This window comes from Mustela lutreola, chromosome 8 (assembly GCF_030435805.1).
Source record: "Mustela lutreola isolate mMusLut2 chromosome 8, mMusLut2.pri, whole genome shotgun sequence".
NCBI lineage: Eukaryota > Metazoa > Chordata > Mammalia > Carnivora > Mustelidae > Mustela > Mustela lutreola.
This window is the reverse complement of record NC_081297.1, coordinates 101,153,934-101,181,172: the sequence shown is the minus strand read 5'-3', so window position 1 is coordinate 101,181,172 and position 27,239 is coordinate 101,153,934. Positions and strand designations below refer to the sequence as shown.

Sequence of the window (27,239 nt, the reverse complement as noted above, 5' to 3'; positions counted from 1 at the left end):
TCAAGTCTTTTGATCCATATTTTTTTCCCTTCTGTTAGGCCACCGTATCATTATAAATTTATGTGAGTTCTTTGTACGTTATGTATACAAACCCTATTTTAGTTACATATATTACCAATTAACCCTAACTATGACATGGAGAAGAAATGCCAGAATTAGTAGATTTAAGCTGTAACATTCACGAAACTGCTTGCATGCTTTTTTGGAAATGTCCTAAGATTTAGACATACAGATGCCTAGAGGAAGATGTAAAATTCCATCTAGTTTGTTCTACCGTCTTCATCTACCAAATCCAGTGTTGTCATTGGATTTTAGTCCTCGATAACTATTAGCCAGTGCTATGAGCAAGGTGTTAGTATTAACTAGTGCTTGGGAGCAAAATATCACAAACTAGAGCTTAAAGCTACAACTATTTGTCATCTCACATGTTTGGCACAGTAGTAGAGATGCTCAGCCTAACTCAGAACGGCCAACTCTCAGTCCCTCTCATATGAGCCTCTCTTGGTTCCCCTTTCTGCTTCCTTTTTTTTTCTTTTTTTTTTTTTAATTTATTTATTTGGCAGAGAGAGAGAGAGATCACAAGTAGGCAGAGCAGCAGGCAGAGAGAAAGGGGGAAGCAGACTCCCTGCCGAGCAGAGAGCCCAATGTGGGGCTCGATCCCAGGACCCTGAGATCATGACGTGAGCTGAAGGCAGAGGCTTAACCCACTGAGCCACCCAGGTGCCCCTCCCCATTCTGCTTCCTACTAGCTTGTTTCTTTATGATGATTGCACCCTGATTCTTTCCTTGGGCTTGGCAGCAGATAATGTCCGTTGAAAGCCCACGCTGAGTGCGTTAGTTTTTAGTTTCTGGGTCTCTAAAGTGATGTGGATAGTCTGATTTTAGTGTAAGATGTACTCATGCACATTTTTAAATAACTCAGTAACACTAATGTAAGAACATAAAATACTGTAGAATATCAATCAGGAGTTCACTCCTAGGAGTTCAGTGTTATATTAGGTACTAAGAAGATGGGTGGTGGTACCAATGTAGGAGTAATATAGGTTAGCAATTTAATATCTACCTTTTTGACAAGAGCCCATTTTACTGTATATTAGATGCTATCCATTATAATCAAATCAGAAAGGTCTTTTAAGTCTTTTGGATCACTGTTGTCACTTGGGACCTGAGGATACTAGACCACATCATCTCAAAATTTCTTCCAGCTCTAAAATTCTGGGTCTTTGAATTTAGCAACTTCTCATGAAAGATTTAAGAAGTAATTACCACTTCTTTTCTCAATGATGTAACTCCAAAGCAAAATACTATGTACAAAAATAGTTCAAAATAACATTTAACTATAGTTCAAAGTGAACTAAAATGGTACAGCCAAAACACTATCTAAAAAGGAAAGTTGGTCATTTCCCTTGTTAATCAAAACAAACCCAGCAATCTCACTGACAATTACAATTTCCCTGAGATTTCTTCCCAGCAGTTCTGTAATAGGCATCAGGCCAAGTTGCTGCTGTGAAACCATTAACTGCAAGAATCTGCATCTTGGCATTCTGAGACATTAATAAATTAATGGAAAATGGGCTAAAATTCCCTCAATTTCTGATTGAATATTATCTTCTAAAATTAAACATGTCCCTTAAGGGGAAAATTAGATCTTTAATTTTAGTGTGTTTTAGAAAAATGAAAAACTGACTGAATTCTGTCAGGGGAAATCTCTTTGCATGGTTTCTTTAAGGTCATGTACATGTATTAGGTAGAGCAGAATTGTATTTCCTTTTAAGAAGGGTAACAGATAAGAACTTCTCTCGATCACAAGGTCAGTTCTTGGCCATTTTTTTTTTTAGAATACTACCCAAGTACTAATCAAGATTACTTTGCTCTGTGATTGGATACTAGTTTTGTAATTCCTTGCTTAATTCTTAATTCAGATGAGCACCAAATCATCTTTTACTGGGGAAAATTTATTCTTTTTTGTGTCTTTTCATATCTTTATACTTTCCTGTTAACCATTATGTATTAGCTATGGGTGAAAACTTCCAAAGAAACAGAAGACCACAAACTTCCTATGAGACATGAAACCTCTTTCTCCATACTTAAGTTACCTTTATTCAACAGCAGCCACTTTGGTACCTGGTGTATAGTAAAATTATTATTTTTTTAGCATTATTTATGGAATACTAGTGGGGGTTAAAGTATCAGGTTGACTGCCAGTAGTCATAAATATATAGGGAATAAACAGTATTTCTACTTGTCTTTGCGGCTATGATGCTGATGCCACTGTCCGTTTGTTCAATATGCCTGCACCACTGTAGTCCCCTGCCTCCTGGATGTTCTGTGTGATCCACAGTTATAATGCTAACAACTGCCCTGAATCTGTCTTCATGAAAGTCAGGAGGTCAGAGCATTTTTGTAAGGACCCTCTGGTTTACTTGAAGATAACTGAAGAATTTTCTACTGTGAATTCACAGAAGCAGATTGAGATCAAACTTTTCATACTCATTTCCTTTAGAAACACACAAATATCCAGCATCTTCTCTGCAGATTTTAGTTCTCATCACCTGAAGGGGTCATGTTGGTAATAAAATAGGAAATAGAAAAGCCAGCAAGTTTTCACCTGATCTCTATGAGGGCACTACTACCCTGCGTTAATCCCACTTGAAATCACTAGAGCATCTAACGGAGTAATTCACAACAAACATCAAATGACTGCTAAACAGACCAAACCTCCTACGGAATTATTTTATTTTGCAAAAGTAAAATGCAAAGAGCCATTTCAAACTTCTTCCCCCAACCTCTTTACTTTCCTGTCTCTGAACATACTCTCTCACAATGTTATCGTCTATTCTGACAACGACCGCCATCTTTATTTGGACATCTCCCCACCTGTTAGCTATAAAATAAAACCCAAAGTCTTTATTCTGAGACTCAGGCCGTCCCCAAGCTTTTCCTGACCTACTTTTCTAAGTTAGTTTTTTGTTGTATCCCTGGAAAATCCTGTGCTTCATCAGCCACACTGGACATTTAATAATTTGTGAACGATGTCCTACCATTTTTGTGTATTTCCTCATGACGTTCATCCCACCTGCAAGTATAGTATTTAAAGGACTCAGGTATGATTCCTGGCTCTGCAACTTTCTAGGTGTGTCTTCCTTCTAGGCCTCAGTTTCCCCATCTGTAAAATAGGGATTCATCATAGCAGCTCCTTCCTGTGGTTACCGTGGTGATTAAAGTTGTTAGTACATTTAAAGCACTTGGTATATTCCCAGCGCACATAGAAATAAAAAAAATCTGCTGTTACTATTCTTATTATTTTTGTTGTTCTGTGAGCTTTCTCACTCTATTACGGCCTTCCAGCTTTACTTCTGTTTCTTTTTTTTTTCCCCCCATATTCTAAATATATTTTATTATTTTAGAGGGACGTGGCAGGTGGGATCCACCATTTCTAGGCTAAATGGAAAAAGAAAACATGACCCTCTCCAAAAAACAAACCTACATTTTTTTGCTGACATCAACAACGTCAGAGTGGAAACAAAGAAATAAACCAGAGACCCATTGGCTTCTGTTTCCTTAGAAACACATGAAGACAATACCTGCCAATGAGAAAACATACTTCTGTTTCTTGAAGCTAGACCTAGCAACTCCAGTTGGCAGCAGTCCCTCTGTCATCCTAGCTTCTATCTTCTTTAATACACTTTTTATAGTCTTTACGCCACTGAGTATGGGAGTGTCGTTGTTTATGTGTGTGACTTCTCTCTTCTCTGAGATGGAAAACTCCTTGAGGGCAGAGGCTACTTCATACCCATACTGTATCCTCTGCAGTGCCCTGTTTATCTCTTGGCTGACCGAACAGATGAATGAACAAATAAACAAGGAGTAATTCATGTGAAGAAGCCTGCCTTTCCCTTTAATTTAATGATATTCAAAATAACTTCTCATGTGTTGAGAACGCTTTTAGTCTACAGGACATTTTACAATCCTTATCCTATTTTATCTTCCTCTTGCCTCTATTAAACCATGTTTTTTGAGAAAGCCTGAAAGGATTATATTGACCTTTCGAGTCTGATGCTTTCTGATTGATAAAAGAATCTACACGACTTCTACAATTATAGGTCAGTTCACACTAAGCTAGTAAACTCATTTGCACTTTGAACAAATCAAAACATAGGCTTGCTTCATGATCATCTCACATATGATAGTTAATGCTGAAGAAATGTTGACATTTCTAGAATATTAGGTAAGAACTCTGCAGTTAATGTTTGCATATCTTAAGCAACTTTTTGTTCCTTCTCAGGGAACACACGTGAGACTGACCTTATATAGGGTCTTTCCCTGAGGGCTCTGCTGTTTTTTACAGAGCTCCTACGGCCACAGACTAAATATTGTTAATCTTCTCTTCCTTGCGATACGAAGAAAGAATTGTTCATTCCGGGTTTCTCATCCCTTATTGGTGGGTCCTATAGGTTCAAGACAAAATCAAGGATGTTCGAGTTATTGTTTTTATGTCTTATATTGAAGAAAAGGAAGGATTTGGGCTGCTTTAAAAATTAGAAATCTAACATACATTATTCCCCTAGATGACATAGTTTATAAATGTCAAAATTAAAATTCAGCCTTTGACATCATATATGATGCTAATGCTGCTATTAGCAAATTATAGTAGTCCTAACTACCATTTACTAAGTACTTACTCTGTTGAAGGCATTTTATAAACATTATCTCATTGTGTTCTTACCTTCTGAGGTAAATGTGTGTATATCCCCCGTTTCAGGAAGCGGAGAAAATAAAATAATTTGCCTCAGTGGAGTATAGCAGAGCCAGGATTCAAACGTTATGTCTGATTCCAGAAGCTTTGCTCAAAGCCATTTAACCACCTGAGCAGTCTTAATGCCACGTTTCTATGATACTTCCTAAAGCTCAGTGTTGAGAACTGAACTTGACTCCTGCCCCTGACCTGTTCTCTCGTCCTCCCCATCCCAGGTGGTGGTGCCTCCATCCGAGTTCTCACACCGGAGCCCTGGCTCATCCTTCATTTTCCCTCACTCTCCTTCCAGCCAGCCAGTTCTTCTCCCTGTCGTCACCTGGCTTGTTCCATTTAGCTTTCCACGCACTCGTCCTTGCCTATCACTCACAGATGCCGTGAGCCGTCTCCCAGTTACCTCTGTCTCCTCTTCGCCCCTCCCTCCCACTCATATCTGAGCTCCCACAGAAGTCCCAGAGACCTTTAACGCCTATGGCCCCTTAGCTCAGTGTGGCCCCACTAAATTTCCAATAAAGTTAAACTGTGCTGTGCCCCTGAATCCCTGTATGCTCTGTCCCAAAGCTGCCCCCCGCTCTACTTTCCGTGGTTTCCCAGAAGCTCTCTTCTCTTAGAGTCCCAGGGCTCTTTTTTGTAACCCCCTCCCCCATACCAGGCTCCCATCCTCAGGGACTTGGCAAGTTCTGTTCCCATTGCCTCAGAAGTGACTCTCTGGCCCTTGCACACAAACACATTCTTTACCCAACTGTTTTGTACATAGCCTTTAATGTCTCTACTTCCGTGTCACTTCCTCAGAGACAACTTCCCTGGCACCCTGTTTCAGTTAGGTCTCCCTGTTCTACTTGCCCAGGGAACCCTTACTTTTCCTTCGCAGTAATTATCACCTATCTGTTGTCTCCTTCGGGACACTGTAAGCACCAAAAGGGCAGGGATAGGGACAGTAAATATTTTCACCACTGTATGCAAAGCATATGCGTGCAGCCCAAAGAAAGTGCACATTAAATATTTGTTGAATGAATGAAAGACAAACAGCTTAAGGACAGTGCATCTACTGTATTTCACTAAATTGAGAATAAATGTTTACTCATCTCTGAAGAACTCCAAAGGTAATAGTAAAAGATGCAATAAAGTCTTCAGTAACCAACTCCTATTCCTAGTTTAATATTCTTACTCATTCTTGTCTCCCTTCCCCTCCCTTCCTCTTTCCCTGTTGTCTCCTTTCTTCTCCCCTCCCCTCCTCATTCCTGCCCCCGCTTCTCTCACCCCCACCCCCCTCTCCTTCCCTTCTCTTTCCTTCAAGAAGCATTTCCTGCAGGTAACAGACAAAACCATCAGGGTGCTTTAATACCCAGAGAGCCACTTGCAAGGCTTTTCGGTGACTCACTGACCCATACCTGCAGCTGATTTCTTGCCCAAATTTTCATTAGCTATTTTCAGTGATTCCAAGACACCACACATAGCCCTAGAGTCTAACAGTAAACGTTAGTCTGGAGATCCAGACTCAGGGAATATACCAGTCTCCCCCCAAATTAGGTGCACTAGCGTACAAGCAACAAATATTTCTCTATAGTTCTTTGAAGATTGGGAAGGGCTGGGGTCAGAGTTCAAAGTGGCCTGTATCACCTGTGTCCAGATCTCCTATTTTAGAAGACCCTTGTTTTACCAGAGAAGTAAGTTTGAGTCTTCATGATCAAAGTTCCTAATTCCATAGCTTTGGCGAGTTGACCTGCTATGGGGTCTTAGCTGGTTGAAAGCTCAGTGTTCTGCATTTGAGATCATTTGAGGATCCTCAGCCTCTGTTTAATGATAGCTGTTGCTGTTCATTGGGAATGTTGATGTGTTGTACCATCCATACTCTCTGTCCGGCCTCTGTCATATCCCATGCCTTTCACGGAGGCCTGAGCCCTATAGATACTGGTAAAAGGGAGATTCTCCTAGACATTCATAACTGTGATTCCAGCTAAGCATCAGATATTTGAACAAGCAAGTTTTTGAGACCTGACATATTGGGCTCATTGGAGCCTTTCATCCTGGCATGTTGAACTTGGCGACTATCAAGAGGTTTTAAAAAAAAATACTACTAAGCTACACACATTCTCTCTCTCTGAGAGAGGCAGGAGTGCTTATCATTAATGCACAAGAACTGGGTTGAGTACTCCAGCAATATTTTAGCAGCATGCAAGGGAAATCTCACCGGCCTTTTTGCCTTATGAGTTCCTGGCGGTTGGTTGCCTGCTTCTTAGGACCCCTTTCAGATTTTGCCACAGACTCTGTCTAAGATGTCTCACACTGTAGGAGAAGTGCTTTGGGATACTCTGGGACATCTTCCTTCTCGGAGATGATTTCCTGACTTGAACGCATCTGTTGAGGCCCTTACAGGATAGTTCTGTGCCGAGGGGGACATTTGCCTTGCAGAATCTGCTTCACCTGAGCCTTCCTATCCAAACAGAATTGCAGCAAAAGTTTGGCAGCCTTACTTGCAGAATTCTTGAACTCAGGAGGGCATGTGGGGGCCTGAGATTTTAGTGCGGTCATTCAAGCTGAGGATATCATTTGGCAGATATACTAAATATCCCATCTGTGGAAAAAAAAATGAAAATTGATTTAATTTTCATTATTGTATCGTTCAAAGGCTCCACATGTGTTTCTTTCTTTTTTTTTTTTTTAAGATTTTATTTATTTATTTGAGAGAGAGACAGTGAGAGAGAACATGAGCGAGGAGAAGGTCAGAGGGAGAAGCAGACTCCCCATGGAGCTGGGAGCCCGATGTGGGACTCGATCCTGGGACTCCAGGATCATGACCTGAGCCGAAGACAGTTGTCCAACCAACTGAGCCACCCAGGTGCCCCCACATGTGTTTCTTGACTACCTTGTCCAAGATATGGATTCATTAGTTATAGGTTATAAAATAAATCCATAGCAATGTAGATAATCTGAAATTGCAGAGAGAGAGGAATATTGAGATCATTTACGGCACTTAAAGCTAAGTAAGTGGAAAGACACAAGAAAATCTAACTAACGATATACTAGAATACTGTCCAGCTCTGTCATCCTGCCCTTCCTTTCTCTTCTGTTAAAACTTTCTCTTAATGACAACATCACTACATAGTACATTAGGCAAAGATTCAAACTTCTGGGGGCATATAAAGTAATAATTTCATTCACTGATGTAAGAGGCTTTTGTTCTCTTTCTGTAGTTAAGTAAAGAAAGTAATTGTTCACATCAACTAGGAAGTTAATTAAGCAGCACAGATGACATCAGCATGTCCTGGGTTTATCCCAGGAAGTAGCAAAGAAGGACAGAAGTACTAATGTGTGTGGTTAATTTCTGTGAAGCATTATGCAAAGTACTTTACCTGTTTCATCAATTCTAACTGTCATAGCAATCTTGTGACATATAAATCGTTATCCTTATTTTTCATAAGTGAAGAAATTGTCTTGAAGAGGTGGCATTTACTGCCCAAGTTCACACAGATAATATTGTGTAAAACCTAAGATTAAAGCCAGATTGCCCTCACACATCTGATTATGTGCCCACAGAAGACTGACAGTCATTATGGCCAATGTATGAAACAGGAAATATTTTAAGTATGGATGAAAGCTTTGGAAGCAGCAGAAAAACTAATGAAATGTATCTTTATATATTCTTTTTTTTTTAATTTTTTATTTTTTATAAACATATATTTTTATCCCCAGGGGTACAGGTCTGTGAATCACCAGGTTTACACACTTCACAGCACTCACCAAAGCACATACCCTCCCCAATGTCCATAATCCCACCCCCTTCTCCCAAACCCCCTCCCCCCAGCAACCCTCAATTTGTTTTGTGAGATTAAGAGTCACTTATGGTTTGTCTCCCTCCCAATCCCATCTTGTTTCATTTATTCTTCTTCTACCCACTTAAGCCATGTTGCATCACCACTTCCTCATATCGGGGAGATCATATGATAGTTGTCTTTCTCTGCTTGACTTATTTCGCTAAGCGTGATACGCTCTAGTTCCATCCATGTTGTCGCAAATGGCAAGATCTCATTTCTTTTGATGGCTGCATAGTATTCCATTGTGTATATATACCACCTCTTCTTTATCCATTCATCTGTTGATGGACATCTAGGTTCTTTCCACAGTTTGGCTATTGTGGACATTGCTGCTATAAATATTCGGGTGCACGTGCCCCTTTGTATCACTACGTTTGTTTCTTTAAGGTATCTTTATATATTCTTTTTTTTTTTTAATTTATTTATTTGACAGAGAGAAATCACAAGTAGACAGGCAGCCAGAGAGAGAGAGAGAGGGAAGCGGGCTCCCTGCTGAGCAGAGAGCCCGATGCGGGACTCGATCCCAAGACCCTGAGATCATGACCTGAGCCGAAGGCAGCAGCTTAATCCACTGAGCCACCCAGGCGCCCTCTTTATATATTCTAAACCTAAAATTTTTAAGTTGAAATGTAAGACTCAGTTAATAATCTTTCAAAAATAAAAGACTTACAGGGAATATTTAAATATAAAAGTAAAATCTTACTATTTAAAATATAACTACTTGAGGTGTGCCTGGGTGGCCGACTCCATTGGTTAAGCATCTGACTCTTGGTTTTGGCTCAGGTCATGATCTCAGGGTCATGAAATTGAGCCCCAGGTCTGGCTCTGTGCTCAGCGTGGAATCTGCTTGAGATTCTCTGCCTCTCCCTCTGCCTCTCTCCATGCTTGTGCTCTCTCTGTGCCTCTCTCTCAAGTAAGTAAGTAGGTAAATTAATTCTTTTAAAAAAATAAGAAAATATAATCATTTTAGTCCTAAGTGCATTACTGAGGGAAAAAAAAAAAATCCCAGAGCATCAAATATTTAACATTAAGTACCTAAGAGAGTTCTGAGTAAGAGGAAGAAAGTGAGACAGTGAATTAATTATCTACTGGTGTTTAATCATTCAGGCGTTTTTACCAATACGAATTCTTGTAAAGCTACTCAGACTAAGGGAGTGGGGCATAGGAATCCAGGAATCCTTCTACCTATTTTTTTCCTTGGTCTCTTAATAGCTCATGTACATCCAGAGACATCTTCGCGGATTCCCAAGCACTGCATGATGACCACGATCGCCATAATGAGCCAAAAGCATTAGGATCTAGTTAGTCTCCAAAGACAGGAGAGCAATAGATAGTCCAGGAAAAGGAACACAAGTATACTCCCAAAGTCGGGTCTCTGTTCACTTCCTAACATAATGAAGATAGCACGGCACCATCATCTGAGTCAGGGTTCCGTAATGGTGGCTTTACACTGGAGCCATTTGTCAGCTCTTGTCCTTCGGCAAAGGCTCTCACCTTCCTTAACTCTCCAGTCATGTGCCAAAGGTGCTTGGACTCCAGAAGTTCACGGCGGAGCTACTTGGCTCTACTTTCTGCTGTGTGTACTGGTTTAGGGAGGCTTTCTACTCTCATCTTTTGAAATATTCCAGGAGTTGTTTCAATTTCTCTTCAATAGTAGAGTATCTTAGAGTAGCATGAAAGGCTGTTTGTCATCTTCAAATGCCCTCCCTGGTCAAGAGACAGATGCCTATAGAAGGCTTGAATACAAGAATATATATATATATAACTGTAACAAAAAGATGTTGTTCTACAGACACTTCTGAAGACCCAGAAGGCTCCCTGGAGATGGTACTCTCTAAAGTTAACACACTACAGTTAAATCTCAGCAGCATCTGCTTGGACCACTACCCAATGCAGGAATCCCTTCAGAACCTTCCTTACCAAGCTCTATTTGAACACTTTTTTTAAAGACGTTTTATTTATTTATTTATTTGTTTGTTTGTTTATTTATTTATTTATTTTGAGAGAGAGAGAGCGAGAGAGAGAGAGAGCACGAGTGGTGAGAGGGGCAGAGGGAGAGGGAGAAGTAGACTCCCCACTAAGCAGGAAATCTGACCTGGGGCTTGATCCCAGGACCTAGAGGAGACCATGACCCTAGCTAAAAGCAGTCACTTAACTGACTGAGCCACCCAGGCACCCCTATTTGACCACTTCTTTTCTTTTCTTTTCTTTTTTTAAATGTTCAGTACTAACAGCAGACAACCTCCTGCCAAAGCCTAAAGCAGGAGTCCTCTATGCTTAATCTACAATGGAATTACCTGGAGAGCATTTAAAATGACCATCCCATCCTGGAGGGTTGTGACAAAGAGAACATGATGGTATATAGGAAAGCACTTTGTAAACTATAATTCGCAGCAGAAATGGAAGGCATATCGTTGTTTGTGCTGTTGAACAATAATTTCTAAATATTCACCCATCGTTCCAGCCTATCTAAACTTTTTCAGATCTGCCATCCAAGTTATTTTCTATTTTTTCCAGCTATGTCAAACTTTTCTCTTTTCTTTTTTTATTTTGAAGATTTTATTTATTTATTTGACAGAGATCACAAGTAGGCAGAGAGGCAGGAGGGGGCAGGGGGGAAGCAGGCTCCCCACTGAGCAGAGAGCCCAATGCGGGGCTCGATCCCAGGACCCTGAGATCATGACCTGAGCCAAAGGCAGAGGCTTACCCTACTGAGCGACCCAGGTACCCCAATGTCAAACTTTTCTAATTAGAAATTGTATTTATTTATGATGAATAAATCAATATTTATTGAGGACCTACCAGATTCAAAATAGTAGACTCTGTGCTTATTATTTCTATCCAGTGATCACCATTGGCCCAAGCTGTGGTGTGGGGTGGGGGCTGGGCAGTGGTAGCTCTCACTCTTGATGCCTTGGTCAGGTGTCGTTTGCTTCTTCATTGACAAGACATTATGGTTTTAATACATGATGATCAAGTTGTTTTTCCTTTTTTTATCTAGCCATATCTTTATGTCTATACATTTGCCCAGCATTACTTTCTTACCCCCTATAAAAACCCAAGGTCAGTCAGAAATATAGATGCTTTAAGTATTTCTAAGTATATTTTTGGCAACGTACAAGAAAGTTGGCTTTTAGGATGCGTCTATGGTTGGTATTCATTTGTCTTATTTCAGATCTGGTTCCTAGGGAGCTAGGATACCTTTTTTTTAACTGTATACGTAAAGCCAAATCTAGCACAGGGTGCCAGAGAGTCTGTGTCTTGCTATTGAAGCCTTTGCTTTTCCTGACTTACCGTTCCTCTTAGTCCTGAGAGGTTAAGAATCCTGAGTAGTAGGAATTCTTTTTCAGGCTGGCAGACGCTTATTCCTACTTAAGTACTTTCTCTGCCTCAGCAGAATCGGATGGAGATTCATCCCATTTTTTGCGTGGATCACTTACCCAGCTCAGAAAACCTGACAGGGACTATTTTTAGACTGAGGAGGAATCAGACTTCCTGGAGAGTGATGATAGGGAATATGATGATGACACAGTAGCCATGCATAAATGCCAAATGTTTTTAACAGTCAGGGCAAAGAATTTTTTACTTTTTGGCAAATATTTCTACTTTCCCCTTGGTGCTGGTCACTTAAATGCCAGATTCATTTGGCTGTTTACACCTTTTAAAGCAAATAGGACATAGATTTTGTGAGTTTCCTGAAAGCTTGCTCCTGGTGAAATTACACCATTTTTACAAAGTCATCACATTAGGACTGGCAGTGGAAATGGAAGCTTCTGGAGTTTGTGCGGTTAGACACATGGCATTGTCTACAATGTGCATTCCAACTCACTCTGTCTGAACTCATAAATTTCTTTAAGAAACGTTGTGACCTGATTTTTCTCATCCTCTGTTTTAAAATTTAAAAACTCTTTATTATTAATCTACATGGGATAAGATTAGAGCCTGAGAAATTAGTGTTAGAAGACTTTTGTTAGTATCCTACAAAACACGTTTAAATATCTATAAGTACTATGTGAGTCTATAAAATTTAATATTGAAACCTGCCATGTCAATCCTAAGATGATTATTTCATATAGTATTATTCCCTTAGCCAGGGGCCAAAATGCTTTCATTTATTTAGCTACTGGGTTCTAGCTTCCCCTGAACTACATTCATGGTAAGACATCACTCTGCAATGGGCCAAGAAAACCCAAGGCAGTCTGGAAGAAGAACAGAGTACTAATCCTACCATACATCAGGATCTGTGAAAAAGCTAACATAATTCAGACAGTGTGGTACTGGCGTAAGAAGGACAAATTGACCAATGTGACAAAAAGAGTGTTCAGAAACGGAAATATATATATATATAGTTTCCTAGTTTATGACAAAGGTGACATTGCAATGCAGTGAGAAAAGAATGGTTTTGTTTTATTTTCTTTCACATGATGATGGGTCGGTTATAGCCATGTGGAAAAAGTATACCATGATGTGGAAAAAGTATACCATGACACTGCCCCATACCATACATAGAAATCAATTCAGCTAGATTCCTTATCTATAGGTGAAAATCAAATAATAAAACTCTTAGAAAAAGTATGGGATAACATCATCATGACTTCATAGTAAGCAGAGATTTTTTAAAAGAACACAGAAAGTACCATAACAGAAAAAAAGAATAATTAAGAACTTCTCTTCACTTAAAAGACATCATTAAAAGTCTGGTGTCTAAAAAGACACCATTGAAAGTCTGAAATGGTAAGTTGCAGAGGGGAAAAATATATTTGCAAACCATGTATCCAATAAAGGACTCATATCAGAATATGCTATTTTTAAATTCCCACAAGTCAATAAACCAGAAAACCTAATGGAAAGTTGGAAGGAAAAACTTGAGCAGGCACTTTATTAAAAAAAGTTATTAAGGGGCGCCTGGGTGACTCAGTGGGTCAAAGCCTCTGTGTTCGGCTCAGGTCATGATCCCAGGGTCCTAGGATCGAGCCCTGCATCGGGCTCTCTGCTCAGTGGGGAGCCTGCTTCCTCCTCTCTCTCTGCCTACTTGTGATCTCTGTCTGTCAAATAAATAAATACAATCTTTAAAAAAAAGAGTTATCAAAGTGGCCAATAAGCCAGGAAAGATGGCTCAACACCTTAGTAATCACAGAGATGCAAATGGAAACCACAATGTGATACCACTACCACACCTACCTAAATGGCCACGGTGGAAAAGACTGACCATAGCACGAGGTGACAGAGATGGAGAACAACTGGAACTCTCGTTCCCTGCTGATTAGAAGGTAAATTCATACAACTCTTCTGACAAACTCTTTAACAGTATCTACTTGCGTTGACATATTCATACCCTACAGCCCAACAATTCACTCCTAGTTATGACTCCCACAGAAATGCATTTCTGTGTCCACCGAAAGACACAGTAGAGTGTTCATAACAATATTTGTAACAACAGCCCCAAACCTAAATAGTAGAATGGATAAACTATGGCATAATCACCCAATGGAATATTATATAGCAATGAGAATGAATTACCTAAAATTGTTCCCAACAATATACGTGAATCTCACTAACATAATATGGAGCAGAAGAAGCCGGAATCAGAAGCGTAAGAACTGGGTCTGTTTTTTAAAACTACAAAAATAAGCAGTACTAACCAATGCTGGTAGAAGTCAAGACCGTGGTTACCAGGAACAAGGGAGTGATTTAAAGGACTATACAGTGGGCGGATTCTTTGATGGTGGTACTGTTCTATTTGTGGATCTGGGTATGGTACACAGATGTATTCAGTTTATGAAAAGTTATCAAGCAGCTGATTTATGATTTATGCATTTCTCTGTATGTTTGTTATACTTCAATAAAAAGTTTATAGGACACTATAAGCCAATAAGAAGGGTACAAAAAAAATCAGTCATGTAGTGTGGGGTAAGGGGCCAAGATAGTCCAAAGGTAATCAGATTCCCAGGGTGAGCTCCTACAGAAAACAAGTCAATCATCAACCATGCTTTAGCCAAGCTCAAGTTAACGGGGGACCTATTACTGAGTTTCACTTACTTTGGACTCTTCTTACAGCACAGTAACTACGCCAGCTATCTCCTTTAACTCCCTAGAAAAAACCTAGGATTTAAGATAAACCTCATTTGGACATGGAAGGTACACTCTGTTGTATTGGGAATATTTCCCAGGCAGTGTATTTCAGTAAGAAAAAAAAAAAAAAAACCTGGAAATTGTTTTGAAAGTTAAAAAAATTCTTTTTAGAGTTTAGTTCATCTGAAGGAGATTGAAATTATTAGTAGCATTATTTGAATAGGTTATCACTAATAAAAATACTTTTAACTAATGGGTAAATGGAAAAGCACCCCAAAGGTACTTTTTATCAGAATGAATGGAAGGCAGGCAAAGCTAATAATACCAAGCAGTCTTTCTGCCACCCCGGGAGGTTCTAATCAAGCCTTGTGCTCTGATTGAAATGCAGGGCTCAGAGTGGGAAAACTGATTAACAAAATAAAAAATCCAGAGTGTTTCCCATGCAAACAGTCATCAACATATCTTATGTAATTATGTAGCCCATAAATCAACACAGCGTGCAAGGGCTTCAGCCATAGTGTAAATATCTTAATGACTGAGCCGTCTTTAACCATGAATAATTTATATCTGCATGATCCATTTTTCTCAACCATGCTTCACTTCGGCAGGACAAACTAATCTTCTGTCAGGGGATGGGCTCTTGATTATTTCTTCCTGATTTTTCTTCTGTTTATTTTTCTCATTTTGACACACTCCATTTTTTCCCTCTTGCACTTTCTTAAATAAGGGTGACTCATTCATCCACCCTGTCTGCTGGCTTTTACTTTTGCTATGCATCTTCTTAGACATGTTGGAATAAAGCCAGGGCTTCTGGACGCCTACTTTTCATAAGGCCTTCTGTAAATGGAATTAGGTGGCAACTAGGGAAATGGGCTTAATACCACAAGGCAGTATGAGCTTCTTGATGTTGTTGTGGGGAAACATTTATTATGGAAAGCAATTGCCAGAAAAGGCTAATGATCAATTAAACGTTAGCATTTGTAGATCCCCTTCTGTGTTGCAGAAAGTAACTGCCACTAGGGTAATGCTGGAAAGCTCACTTGCTGAAACAGTTTTGTTGTTTTCTTAGAGCCCATTAAAATCAAGGCAGCTGAAAAACATTCAGATCAAATTCTTTGTTATCCAAAAAGCTCCTCCTAACCATCCCAACTCACTCTGCTGGGAACTCCTCAGACCCCAATAGGTCTCATTGTCATTGCCATTCCGAGAAATGTACCACAGATGTTTGGTCATACCAGTTGCCTTTCTACAGACGGTCCTCATGGACAGGGAACTTTGGTCACCTTCTCTGGATCTTTCGAACCTATTTGAGTAATTTTCCTAGAAACCTAGAAATCACATCCTATTTGATGACCCATTATTTTTTATAAAGCACATTGACCCTACTATATTAAAAATTTCACGGGGTGGGGGGGATTGCATTGTATATCCTACAGTTTAAAAAAAAAAAAATAACTAAAACTTAAGGAGGTCCAACAGAATCATTTTCCATAGTGGAATCCAGGAGTTCTATCCTACTTCCCCCCACCTTCTTGGCAAGAGTTCCCCAGGGATTACTAGAAGGAAGAGGTAATACATTTTCATCTTTGAGTCCCGGTACTCTCTGGTGTTGTGGCATATAGTTAGTGCTCAATAAAAGTACTTTTAAAATTCATTTTGTTGCAAGAATGATGAGTTAGCCACAGACTTAGAAAGCTCAGTTCTGTGGGAATATGAGGTACGTGATCTTCTAACCTGGCAAGGATCTGGTTAGGCCTCTCATCTCCTGAAAAGTACATTAGTCCTGCCCCTGATTCACCTGATGTCTAAACCAAATGGATCTGGTCTCAGTCACGTATATAAAATGCCAACATACCAGAGTCTTCTCACAGAGGACCTTCTTGAAATGTCTGATATCCAACTTCTGTTGGAAACCCAAGTGAGGGAAAAGATTGATATCTAGGAAAGTTCCCCAGAGAAGTATCTAGTCTGTCTATCCTAGGGTCTGCCTTTAGATCAAGTTGACCACCACATTAGCTTATTCCTTTATAGAGACACTATCATTGATTTGTTTTTCAATTTTATTTTTTAGCCTTGGTCAAGGAATAGCCATTGGAAATCAGTTCTGTGTCCTATTATAAAAATGTGTTGAGGATATTCCCCATTATATCAGTTAGCATCATATATATGAAATCCCATGGGAGAGATATCTTTCTCTCTGACAGAAAAATCCTTACTTCCCATATAGGGACTAGAAGACTTCACCCTTTGCAATATTGATTACTGCGTAATTGACCATGCTTCCTTTATTGTCCCAATTTCCAGGAAACTCCAAATCTTTTTTTTTTTTTTTTTTTTTTTTTTTACTGAAGCAAAATTCACATAATCTATAATTAACCATGCTAATGTGTACAACCTGATAGTAGCATTTAGTACATGTACAACATTGTGCAATCATCAGCTCTGTCTAGATGCAAAACTTAAGCAGTCACTCCTCTTCCCCTCTGTCCCCAAGCCCTGGCAACTAGCAATCTACTTTCTGTCTCCTTCAATTTACCTGTAGTCCTGAGTCATTTTTGCAGTTCAGAGCACCTCTATTAACCCTTGTGGGCAAGGCAGTGTAGGCTCCTTTTCTTCTTCCTGATTATTTCTTTGTATTACATATTTAGTTTAAAGCGGGCAGCCCCCTGACTTTGTGGAAAGAAATTGAGTGGAGATATATACGAACAAGGACATCCTCCTTTTTTCCTTTAGAGCTTCTGGCCACCCTTCTCCATGCTGCTATGTGCTCTGACCTAAGGGGCCTGCGGAATGGGCTCTCATGACCTCAGGCGCCAGTTGGGTTTAGCTGAGGGAATCATAGCAGGGGATGAGAGGGAGGAAGAATAGGGATGGAGAGTGTTCTTCCTTGGCTGCTTTTCTGTGGGTTCACTGGAGCGGTCTACATCCTTTGACGGAAGGTGCCAGCTCCTGTCAGGCGTCCTTTCCACACAGTCCTTTCTGAACCCCCATTTCACTAACAGCTCTATCCTTTGCTGCTTCAGGACAGGGTAGTAAAGTGCTCTTTGCTTCTGGACCCAGAGTATTGCATTATCCCTGTAGTTTCTCTCTAACCTGCCCACATCTTTCTGTTATCCCAATTTGAGTGTATCATCTGTCTCTTGCGAGGACCCTGACTCAAATAAGCATATTCTACTCTGTGATTCTTTTGAGCTGTAGGTCAACATGATTTGCTCAGGTCCTGTGTAGATAAGCTGGTCTGGCAGATTCTCCTGGGGCCAGACAATGTCCTCTCCCAGATATCCAGAGCATTCACATCTCTTCATGGTTTTAAGGCATAGGACCTCTGTGCAGTCCTTAAATGACAGCAGTCTTTTTTAAAAAGCTCATAATCCTGGAGGAGGCTTATTTACTTGACCATTTTCAGCTGCTGTAATACCCACTTTAGAAGTGGAATGACCAATGAGCTCAAGTTCCATCTGGAAGAAGGTGGGTTACCTTTCTGCCGATGGACTGTTCCCTAATTCTTTCACTATTAGATAAACTCACACACTTCTCAGTCTGATATTATGAAGCATTAGAAGAAATTCATTATGCAGGCTTAGAATCTAGACAAAAGAAAAATACTCTTCATCATCAACATTATGCATGCATATGGACCTTGCTACAAGAATAGCCATTGAAAGGATTTAAGCATAGGGTTAACATGATCCCAACTACACTAGGGACTACTTCAAGCGAAAGGGTATGATTTAATCCCGCATCATCAGTATATTTTGCAGAGCACTTAAAATAATAAATGTTCGTGTTTTCGCTTGCTTCACCAACAAATATCACTGAGCACCTACTATATACATAGACACTGTAGACTGTGGAGAACCACAGTCATGAGGAGGGCTTATATAATGCCTGCTGTGTGGAGCTTCCATGTTTACCGAAGATTAAGTAAATATCTAATTAAACAAATAATTGTTGAATGGCATTTATTAGAAGTGCTGTGAAGAAAAAGCACTGGGTTCTGCTAATACATTTCTCAGGAAGGTTGATGTGAGGCAGGACAAATCCCTGAGGAAGTGACACTTGACAAGGCAGTGGTGAAGAAGTAGGTGAAGGAGGAATGGGGGAGAGTTGGAGCGTTCCATAGACAGAAGGGACCAGAGGCAAGAAGGCACATGGCATTTTTGAAGACTTGAAAGAAAAAGAGGGGGCTGGAGAAGAGAGAACAAGAGCAGAATGGTAGAAAACAGAACTGGTGAGTTAAGCAGGAGCCAGATGTGGGTCCTGGTAGATTGTGTTAATTTTTTTTTTTTTTTTTACCCCACATGAACAGCTATTGAAAGGATTTAAGCATGGCGTCAACATGGTGAGATACTTTTAAACACTGGTGGGACACTTGGGTGGCTCAGTTGGTTAAGCGGCTGCCTTCGGCTCAGGTCATGATCCCAGTGTCCTGGGATCGAGTCCCACATCAGGCTCCCTGCTCAGCGGGAAGCCTGCTTCTCCCTCTGCCTCTGCCTACCACTCTGTCTGCCTGTGCTTGCTCTCTCTGACAAATAAATAAATAAAATCTTAAAAAAAAAAAAAAATCACTGGCTTGGGGGAGAGAGGAGGCCATGAGAAGATGAGGGGCTATCAGATGGTGGTAACTTAGACTGAAAGAGTGATTGTGGAGATGGAAAGAAAGGATGAAGTTGAGAGTTATTGGGAATTAGAGTCAAGAGGAATTTATGAGGATGAGGGAGAAGATGGAATTGAGATGACTCCTCAGTTTCTGGTTTGTGTGAAGGTGTATAATGGGAGTCAGTTGCTGGAAGAAGGAAACATGAAGAAGAACCATGAAATGTGGTGGGCTCACTATCAGTTTTGCACCTATTATGTTTGTTGTGCTCATGAAACATCCAAGAATTGTTCAAGGTGGCGGTAGTAGCAGTGGGAGCATAGAAGGATATATGCTGGACACATAAATTTAAGAGTGATTGTGATTAAGTGAAACTGGACAACTAAGGAGAGACAATGGAAGGCTGAGCTCATATTTAGTAAACTGTTGTCAACAATCCCTGATCATCCTTGTGGGTGTGTGTGTGTGTGTATACAGATACGAATATAATGGAATATTACTCTGCCATTAAAAAGAATGAAATCTTGCCATTTGCAACAACATGGATGGAGCTAGAGAGTAGTATGCTCAGCGAAATAAGTCAGGGAAAGACAAATACAATATGCTTTCACTCATATGTGGAATTTAGGAAACAAAACAGATGGGCATAGGGGAAGGGAAGAAAAAATAAAATAAGATAAAAACAGAGAGGGGGGCAAACCATAAGAGACTCTTAACTCTAGGAAACAAACTCAGGGTTGCTGGAGGGCAGTTGGGTGGGTGGATGGGGTAACTCAGTGACAGGCATTAAGGAGGGCACTTGATGTAATGAGCACTGGGTGTTATAAGCAACGAATGAATCACTAAATTCTACCCCTGAGATTAATAATACAGTATATGTTAGCTAAACTGAATTTAAATTAAGGTTTTTTTTTTTTAATCCCTCATCATCCTTCCCTGAGATAAGCACCTACCTTTCCTTTCCACATCTTTATTTTTTCCTGCAGAAATTAGGACCTCATTATGACAGTCTCGTTAGAAAGTTAAAGTTGTGCCCTGGAAATGTCTTAATGTGAAATCTTAATATTACATAATGAGTGTATAAAGATGGGAGACCATCCCTCAACCTCAATCTTTAAAGGATGTTACTGTTGTTCTCAAAATACTTAAAAGCGTGAGGTTTCACGACCCATCTTGGTAAGCATGGGTTTTCTAGAAGAGTTCACCTCTTCTACTCATTAGCAGGATACTGGGATTTAAATTTAGCAACTGCATATTTTTATAAAATTTATTAACCTTCTGTAAGTTACTGATTCCCTAGGCTTTTCCTTACCTGACGTTGCTATTTCTTTGTAGAGTCATAGATTATTAAGGCTAGAGAGCTTTTATTCAAGTCCCCTTATTTTACTAATGAAGAAAATGAGGCTTATAGGAAATGATGGCTTGGGCTTCATGGTGAGTTGGTGGCATAACTAGGCATCACCTTCCCAGCTTCCAGCTCTGAGCCCAGCTTAGAAGTACACTGCTTCTTCCCTTAACCAGGACTTTAAATTTCTCTTCTCAGAACTCTGAAGCTTTCTACTTTAAAATGTAAAAGAAACTCATTCATGGCACATTTGGCTCTCCTAAATGGAAATATTGCACTTGTTCCTTTGAAGCCTTATTGGGGAAAGTACTATGTAAAGAGATACTTACTCAAGAGGTGCACCAGAGAAACTGTGGGTATGATCTCTCTTCTCTTCTAAATTAATGGCAGCAGAAGATCTGGTGTACTTTCTCTATGCTTCTTTTTTCCCCCCATAAACCGCTTTAAATGTATGTACATCATCTACCTCAAGAGAACCTGACACTTGTTCTAGACCCACCCCATTCTCCTCAGTCTGACCCCAAGACCCCCTCCACATGGGAGGAGCCATAATTCAGTGATAGCAGAGCACTAATAGCCAAGTGCAAAGCTAAAGGGATGATGGGAGCAAAGGTCTCCTATGACCTCCTTAAACCTATTTTGTCAGCTACTCCATGGATTTAATGTGTAGTTCTTCCCTTTTGACTTTCTGTCCGCCCCTTTCCTACCAACGATTTCTCCTAATTGTTCTGTTCTTCTAGAACACTATAGCCTGATATAGGACCTTTGCATGCATCTTAAAAGTTTTCTTAAGCACTAATTATGTCCTTAAAGAACAGAAAGTAAAACGCTTCTCATGGGTAATCAGTTCCTTTCAAGTCTGCCAGTATTTTTCTGTGTTTCTTGATACCCCTGTTCCTCTCATTTCTTTCTAAAGGAAAAGTTTAACATTCATTCTTCACTATAACTGGAACATTAGAACCATACAAGAATATAATTTTTAGGACCTTGACAAATATAGGCCAGGGAAAAAAGAATAACAATATAAGAGTTTACATTTAAACAATTTCCACATACACTGATAATCTCTTTAAAAAAAACTCTGACCTTTAATCATGATGTAATGCTTTTAAGAAAAATGAATACATCATGTGTACTGGGTAATGGTTGATTGTGGTTTTATAAAAAATTTACATCTGCCTAGTTATAAATAGCTGCCTCTTAGAATAGCAATTCAAGAAGGATACTTTGGAGGGCCAGACGCAAGTGAAAAGGCTTATCAGGATATAGATTTAGCTTTTAACAAAGACTCAAACCTAATACCTTAGCTTAAATATGATAGAAGTTTATTTAATGGGAGAGCTCCAAACTCCGGAGATAGGGTTTCAGAAGCCTAAGCTTGTTCTACCTGGCTCCCTGCTCTTGTCTACATGGCCGAAGATGGGTCACCAGTCCTGGATCCATATTGCAACAGCAACAAATGGCTCACTTCTCACTTCTACTCACTCCGCATTGGCTGGAACTTGGTCACATGGATGCACCTCCCTGCAAAGGAGGCTGGGAAATGTCCTTAGCTGAGCAGCTTGTTACTGAAGAAAGAAGGAAAGATGGAATAACAAGGAACAACCACCAGTCTCTGTCATTTGTAAGAGGTTAAGTTATAAGGACCAGAGAAACTTTTATCACTTTTATCCATTAAGCCAAAGAAATTGATCTTTCGACATGAGAAAACCAAGTGGAAGAATATATGTGATTATCACCTCACAAAGCTATCTATTAAAATCCAACCAATCTGTGAGAAGTGGTTTTGGAAATTTGTCCTTCTAAAGTTATTCCTTCTATTTTTGTGGTGACCATTTCACAGCATATATGAATGAATATCAGATCATCACATTGTATACCTAAAACTAATGTAATCCGTCAATTATTCTTTGATTAATTAATTAAGTCTTTCCAAAGTTCTCTAAAGATAGTGTGAGGAAAGGTCCTGCTGGGCCAGAGCTGACATGAGGGTCAACCTAAGCAAGAAGGGAGCTTGCTGGGGAGCCTGCTCAAGGAAGGGGAGAACAGCGGACTTCAGGGGGTGAAGCTCGAGGCACCAGATTTTGTGTACTTAATCACAGAACTTGGAGTGTGAGAGTTGAGAGGTGGGCAGAATCCACTACCCTAGTGAGGTAAGGACCACCAAAACAGAGATTATGAGGACTGAGCAGAATTCTTTATCGGGGGTCCCCGTTGAGGCAAATCAGGTGCAAACCACTGTTGCACATAGCCAAGGGGACCGCTCACTGTAAACCGCAAGGTGAGAGTAGAGCAGGACCCTGGGCAGCACCGTGACCAAGTGAGTGAGGCACTGGAGAGAAACAAGGCAGCTGTGAGGGAGAAGGAGGAGAAGCCAGACATTATTGATGGCCCTAGACCAGGGTGCTGACACAGCAAGGTGAGCAAGACGAGAGAGAGTCACAGCCACAAGAGTTAGGTTCATGAGAAAATTATAGTCATAACACCCCAGAGTCATAAAGTCCTGCTAGCAGACTAAGAGCTTTGAGTCCTCCCTGCTATTATTAATGAGATTCTGCACCGGAATTGACAGGAAGAGAACTGACAGGCCCTAATGGTCACTTAGCCTTTTTTAGGACTGAATTATTGCAATATCACCAACCATTTAAGAAGCAAGTATAAGGCGCCTGGATGGCTCAATGGGTTAAGCATCTGCCTTTGGGCTCAGGTCATGATCCTGGAGTCCCAGGATCAAGCCCCACATTAGGCTCCTTGCTCAGCAGGGAGTCTGCTTTTCCCTCTTCCTCTGCCCTTCCCCACTCTACCTACCGCACCCCCGCATTTGTGTTGTCTCAGTCGCTTAAATAAAATCTAAAAAAAAAAAAAGAAAGAAAGAAAAAAGAAGGAAACATAGTATATACAAGAATCCTTAGCACTGGAATATGGATGTTGCTGGCATGAATGTTCTCATCTTTACCTTTTTCAAGAAATGCCTTGTGGGGTGCCTGGGTGGCTGAGTGGGTTAAGCCTCTGCCTTCGGCTCGGGTCCTGATCTCAGGGTCCTGGCATTGAGCCCCGCATTGGGCTCTCTGCTCAGCAGGGAGCCTGCTTCCCCCTCTCACTCTGCCTTCCTCTCTGCCTACTTGTGATCTCTCTCTCTCTCTGTCAAATAAATAATAAAGTCTTAAAAAAAAGAAAGAAAGAAAGAAAGAAAGAAAAGAAATACCTTGTTTCACAGCAAACTGAAAATAGGTCTCTCCAGTGGAACTTTCAGCTTCATGAACCAGTCCATACTGCCTGAGCTTCAACAACAGGAAGACAGATTTCCTAGCTCGCCCTATCCGAGCGTCACCTCTGTGATAAAGATGTACTTGCAGAAAAGACAGAGTTTGCTTTAATGAAAGCAGTAGAAAATCGGAGAAATATTAGAGTCTTCTAATGTAGTCTTATAAAACGGTTGGGGTCGCAATATAGCAATAATCAATGTATAGCACTTTGTAAATTACAAAACGCTTTAACAAGACGTTGATGTCATTGAAATAAACACTCTGGGAAGGATACCGTTTTGTAAGCGAGCAAGCTGACTTGGAAAGTTTTCGTAACTCATCTGAGGTGCTGTGATGAAAATAGTGTGACAAAAAGGGTTAAACACAGGTGTTTTATTTCCATGTCCAAGGCTCTCACCCATAGGACCCCTGCCTCTTCTGAACTTTAAGGGACTGTATGAGCTTTCTCATGTACTCGTGCATTCATTCAACAACTGTTTGTCACTCACCTCCTCTGGGCCGATCATTGTGCCAGGCACTGAGGATGTTGTGACCGACAAGACGTCCTCTCTGCCTTCACAGCCAGCTTGCGGTCTGGCGAAGGACAGAAGCATGTAATCCACCCTGACCGCTGCAAAACACTGGGGTGTGTGCAGCAACAGAAGGAGTGTAGCAGGCTGTAGGAGCACGTGAGAAAGGGATCTCCCCAAATCCTGAGTCAGGAGAGGCTTCTCAGAGGAGCTGATATTTACACTGAGTCCCCAGGATGAGTAGGAGTTGAAGGAAGAAAGAGTGTTCCAAGCCAAAAATAAAATCTGTGTGGTGTGAAGTCACTGCAGAGGGTGAGGTGACCTCAGATCAGGTCCAGAATAGGGAAAGATGCAAAGGATTTACAAGTTCAGCTTAGTGTGTGCATTCCTAGTACTTGGTTACTGAGAGATTTCATCTGTTCATCCATCTCTTCCATCCAACCAACCAACCATCCATCCATCCATCCATCCATCCACAGTAGGTGCTATTTGAAAACCTTTTATTGAGAAACCTAGTACTTTCAGGTAGTGCCGAGTGATAAAGAGGGCATAAGGACACACAAGACATTACCCCAACTAATGTGAAGCTTGAACTTTAATTGAAGAGGTAAACCTGTGTACGTATTACTGGATATGCAAGCTGGGCTGAACAGGTGTCCTAAAAGGTGCTCTAAGGAGTTACCACTGGCCAGGAGGATGGTACCGGAGGAAAATGTAAGTTTCAGCGATAACGTTAACAGACCAACATCAGACTAAACATTGTCCACATTTTTTATGTGTCTGTTTGCTTACTGGTTTTGTTTTGTTTTGTTTTCTGATATTTGTTCTTCCATAGATACTGTGGCAACGGCATCCGGGCCACTGCTAGTCGAAGTTGCCAAAACTCCTGGTGCCAGCCTTGGGGTTGCCCTCACTACCTCGATGTGCTGTAACAAACAGGTCATTGTCATAGACAAAATCAAATCTGCAAGTATTGCAGACAGGTGGGTGTTGTACAAAGTGCCTACTTTTCAAAACTGCATGTGCTAAAATATAAATATATATATGTTTTTCTATGTGTATATACACACATGTAATACTTATACATGTACACATGCATCTCACACATACATATATGATTAAAGAAAACAATTCACCTGCCCGTTTATATGAGTTTCATCGAGAAAGCAAGTTATGGTTCTAAGGGCTTAAAAATTCACCTACCTTATAGCCACCCCACCATGTACTGTTGTCTCATCTGATGTTTGGTGTGGCTGTTAGAGATAGAAAAAAAAAAGAAAGTCAAGCAACTGAACTAGTTTTCCTACTGTTCTAGGGCGATAGATTGCTTTTGGTTTAGGGTCTTCAGTATGCTCCCTTTAGAGAAGTCATACGTTTTCCTGAACTGTTAACAAATAAATCTTGCCAAAATCTGATAAAAATCTCATTCCTTTTTTCATAAATGAGTAAAACAGTATTTTTGAAACAATGCAGTCTTTAAAGAGAGCTCTCACGCTGTCACAGAATGTTCATCTTAAGGTTTCACAGTTTTCAAGGGCCCCTGAAACAGCACTCGTTCCTATGACACCATGAAAACAAAAGCCCTTCTTCCTGAGTTTTTCTTCCTAATTACTGTTTTAGACTTATAAGGTAAGAAGGGTTGGAGGCAAAAAGACTACCTGCCCACCTAATAAATTATTTCCCAGCTCCCGGTAAGAAAACCCCCGCTTCCATCGCTGAAGCTCTCCAAGGGCATCAGCACGGAATTTGATTTTTAGATGAAAGGGATAACTTGAAATGCCTTTTTTTTTTTTTTTTTTTTTGTCTTGAGAAGGAGACTGTTCTCACTGTGGAAATTGCTCAATACACTCCGAGAGGCCCCACCTCCCCTGCATGTTTCCAGCCTCTTTTCCATATGCCCTCACCCTCCCTAGGAAGCCTCGCACTCCGATACAGTAACCTGCAGCAAACCCTGTAGTGATCGGTCTGCAGCTGCACTGTGGTCAGTCTTCAGCTCCTGCAGTGATCAGTCTACAGCTCCACTGTGGTCTTACCCTACATTTGGTCCTTTACCAGTGACGGCCATTGATCCAGGGGTGTTCTCCAGTTCAATGGTGCAGGATGCTTTAATTTTCTCCCTGTTTTTTTCCCATTCCGCAGGGGGTAACCAGTTTAAGGAGCTGTCCACTTGACTGGTATGTCGGGATGCTGACTGCTGTGTTTGCTTTTCTCAACTCATCCAGGAGCCAGTCTCTTGGAGTTCAGCAAGATGTAGCAGCTAGCCCCTCCCCCACCCCCCCAGCTTTCCCCTTCACTCACCATGCAGGCCTCCTTTTTGACTCTTCTGACTCCTGCATAATTTCCATCACCATCGAGAGCTTTTGTACTAATCATTGTTTAACTCCAGAATAACAAAATAAAGTAGAATAATTAAAGCAGTGGTGATTTGGCAGCTCCTGTGAGAGGTTCTGAGAAAGCATTAGCTGACACTCTCCCCACCCCCCAGTTATTCCCATTCACACATAAAATAGTTGTAAATGATCCCCTTCCATTTATGAGTCACATCCTGACATTCTGAGTATTTACCAGCTCGTATTTACAGATATAAAAACTAACAAAGGGGAAAAAAAAAATCACAGGAAAGAAAAAAATAAAGCCAAGGGGGAAAATTGTCCTGTTCTTCTCTTCCCTCCCACTCACTTCCCTTCAACTCTGGGCACCGCCACCCCGAAATAATCTCTTCTTTTTTAAGAAGCACGAGAGAAAAACGTTTCCTTGAGTTTTTCTGTTATTTTCTACATTCCTATTCACACGCGAGGTACTTAACATTTGACAGATGGTGTTTCCTATAACACTCAAACTTTTCCTTTCTTAAGTCAATTGAAACTGTGTGAAACGTTAAC

General features: G+C 40.6%; 1 protein-coding gene across 5 annotated transcripts in view; it reads left to right on the top strand.

Annotated features, from left to right (window-relative positions):
* Window positions 1-27,239, top strand: part of GRIP1 (glutamate receptor interacting protein 1) — a 677,260-nt gene that overhangs the window by 554,713 nt on the left and 95,308 nt on the right. For all 5 annotated transcript variants that reach the window (XM_059186254.1, XM_059186253.1, XM_059186252.1 and 2 more), the window contains exon 8: window positions 25,193-25,340. In XM_059186254.1, coding sequence (XP_059042237.1) covers window positions 25,193-25,340 — 148 coding nt within the window. The remainder of the gene's footprint in view (window positions 1-25,192; window positions 25,341-27,239) is intronic.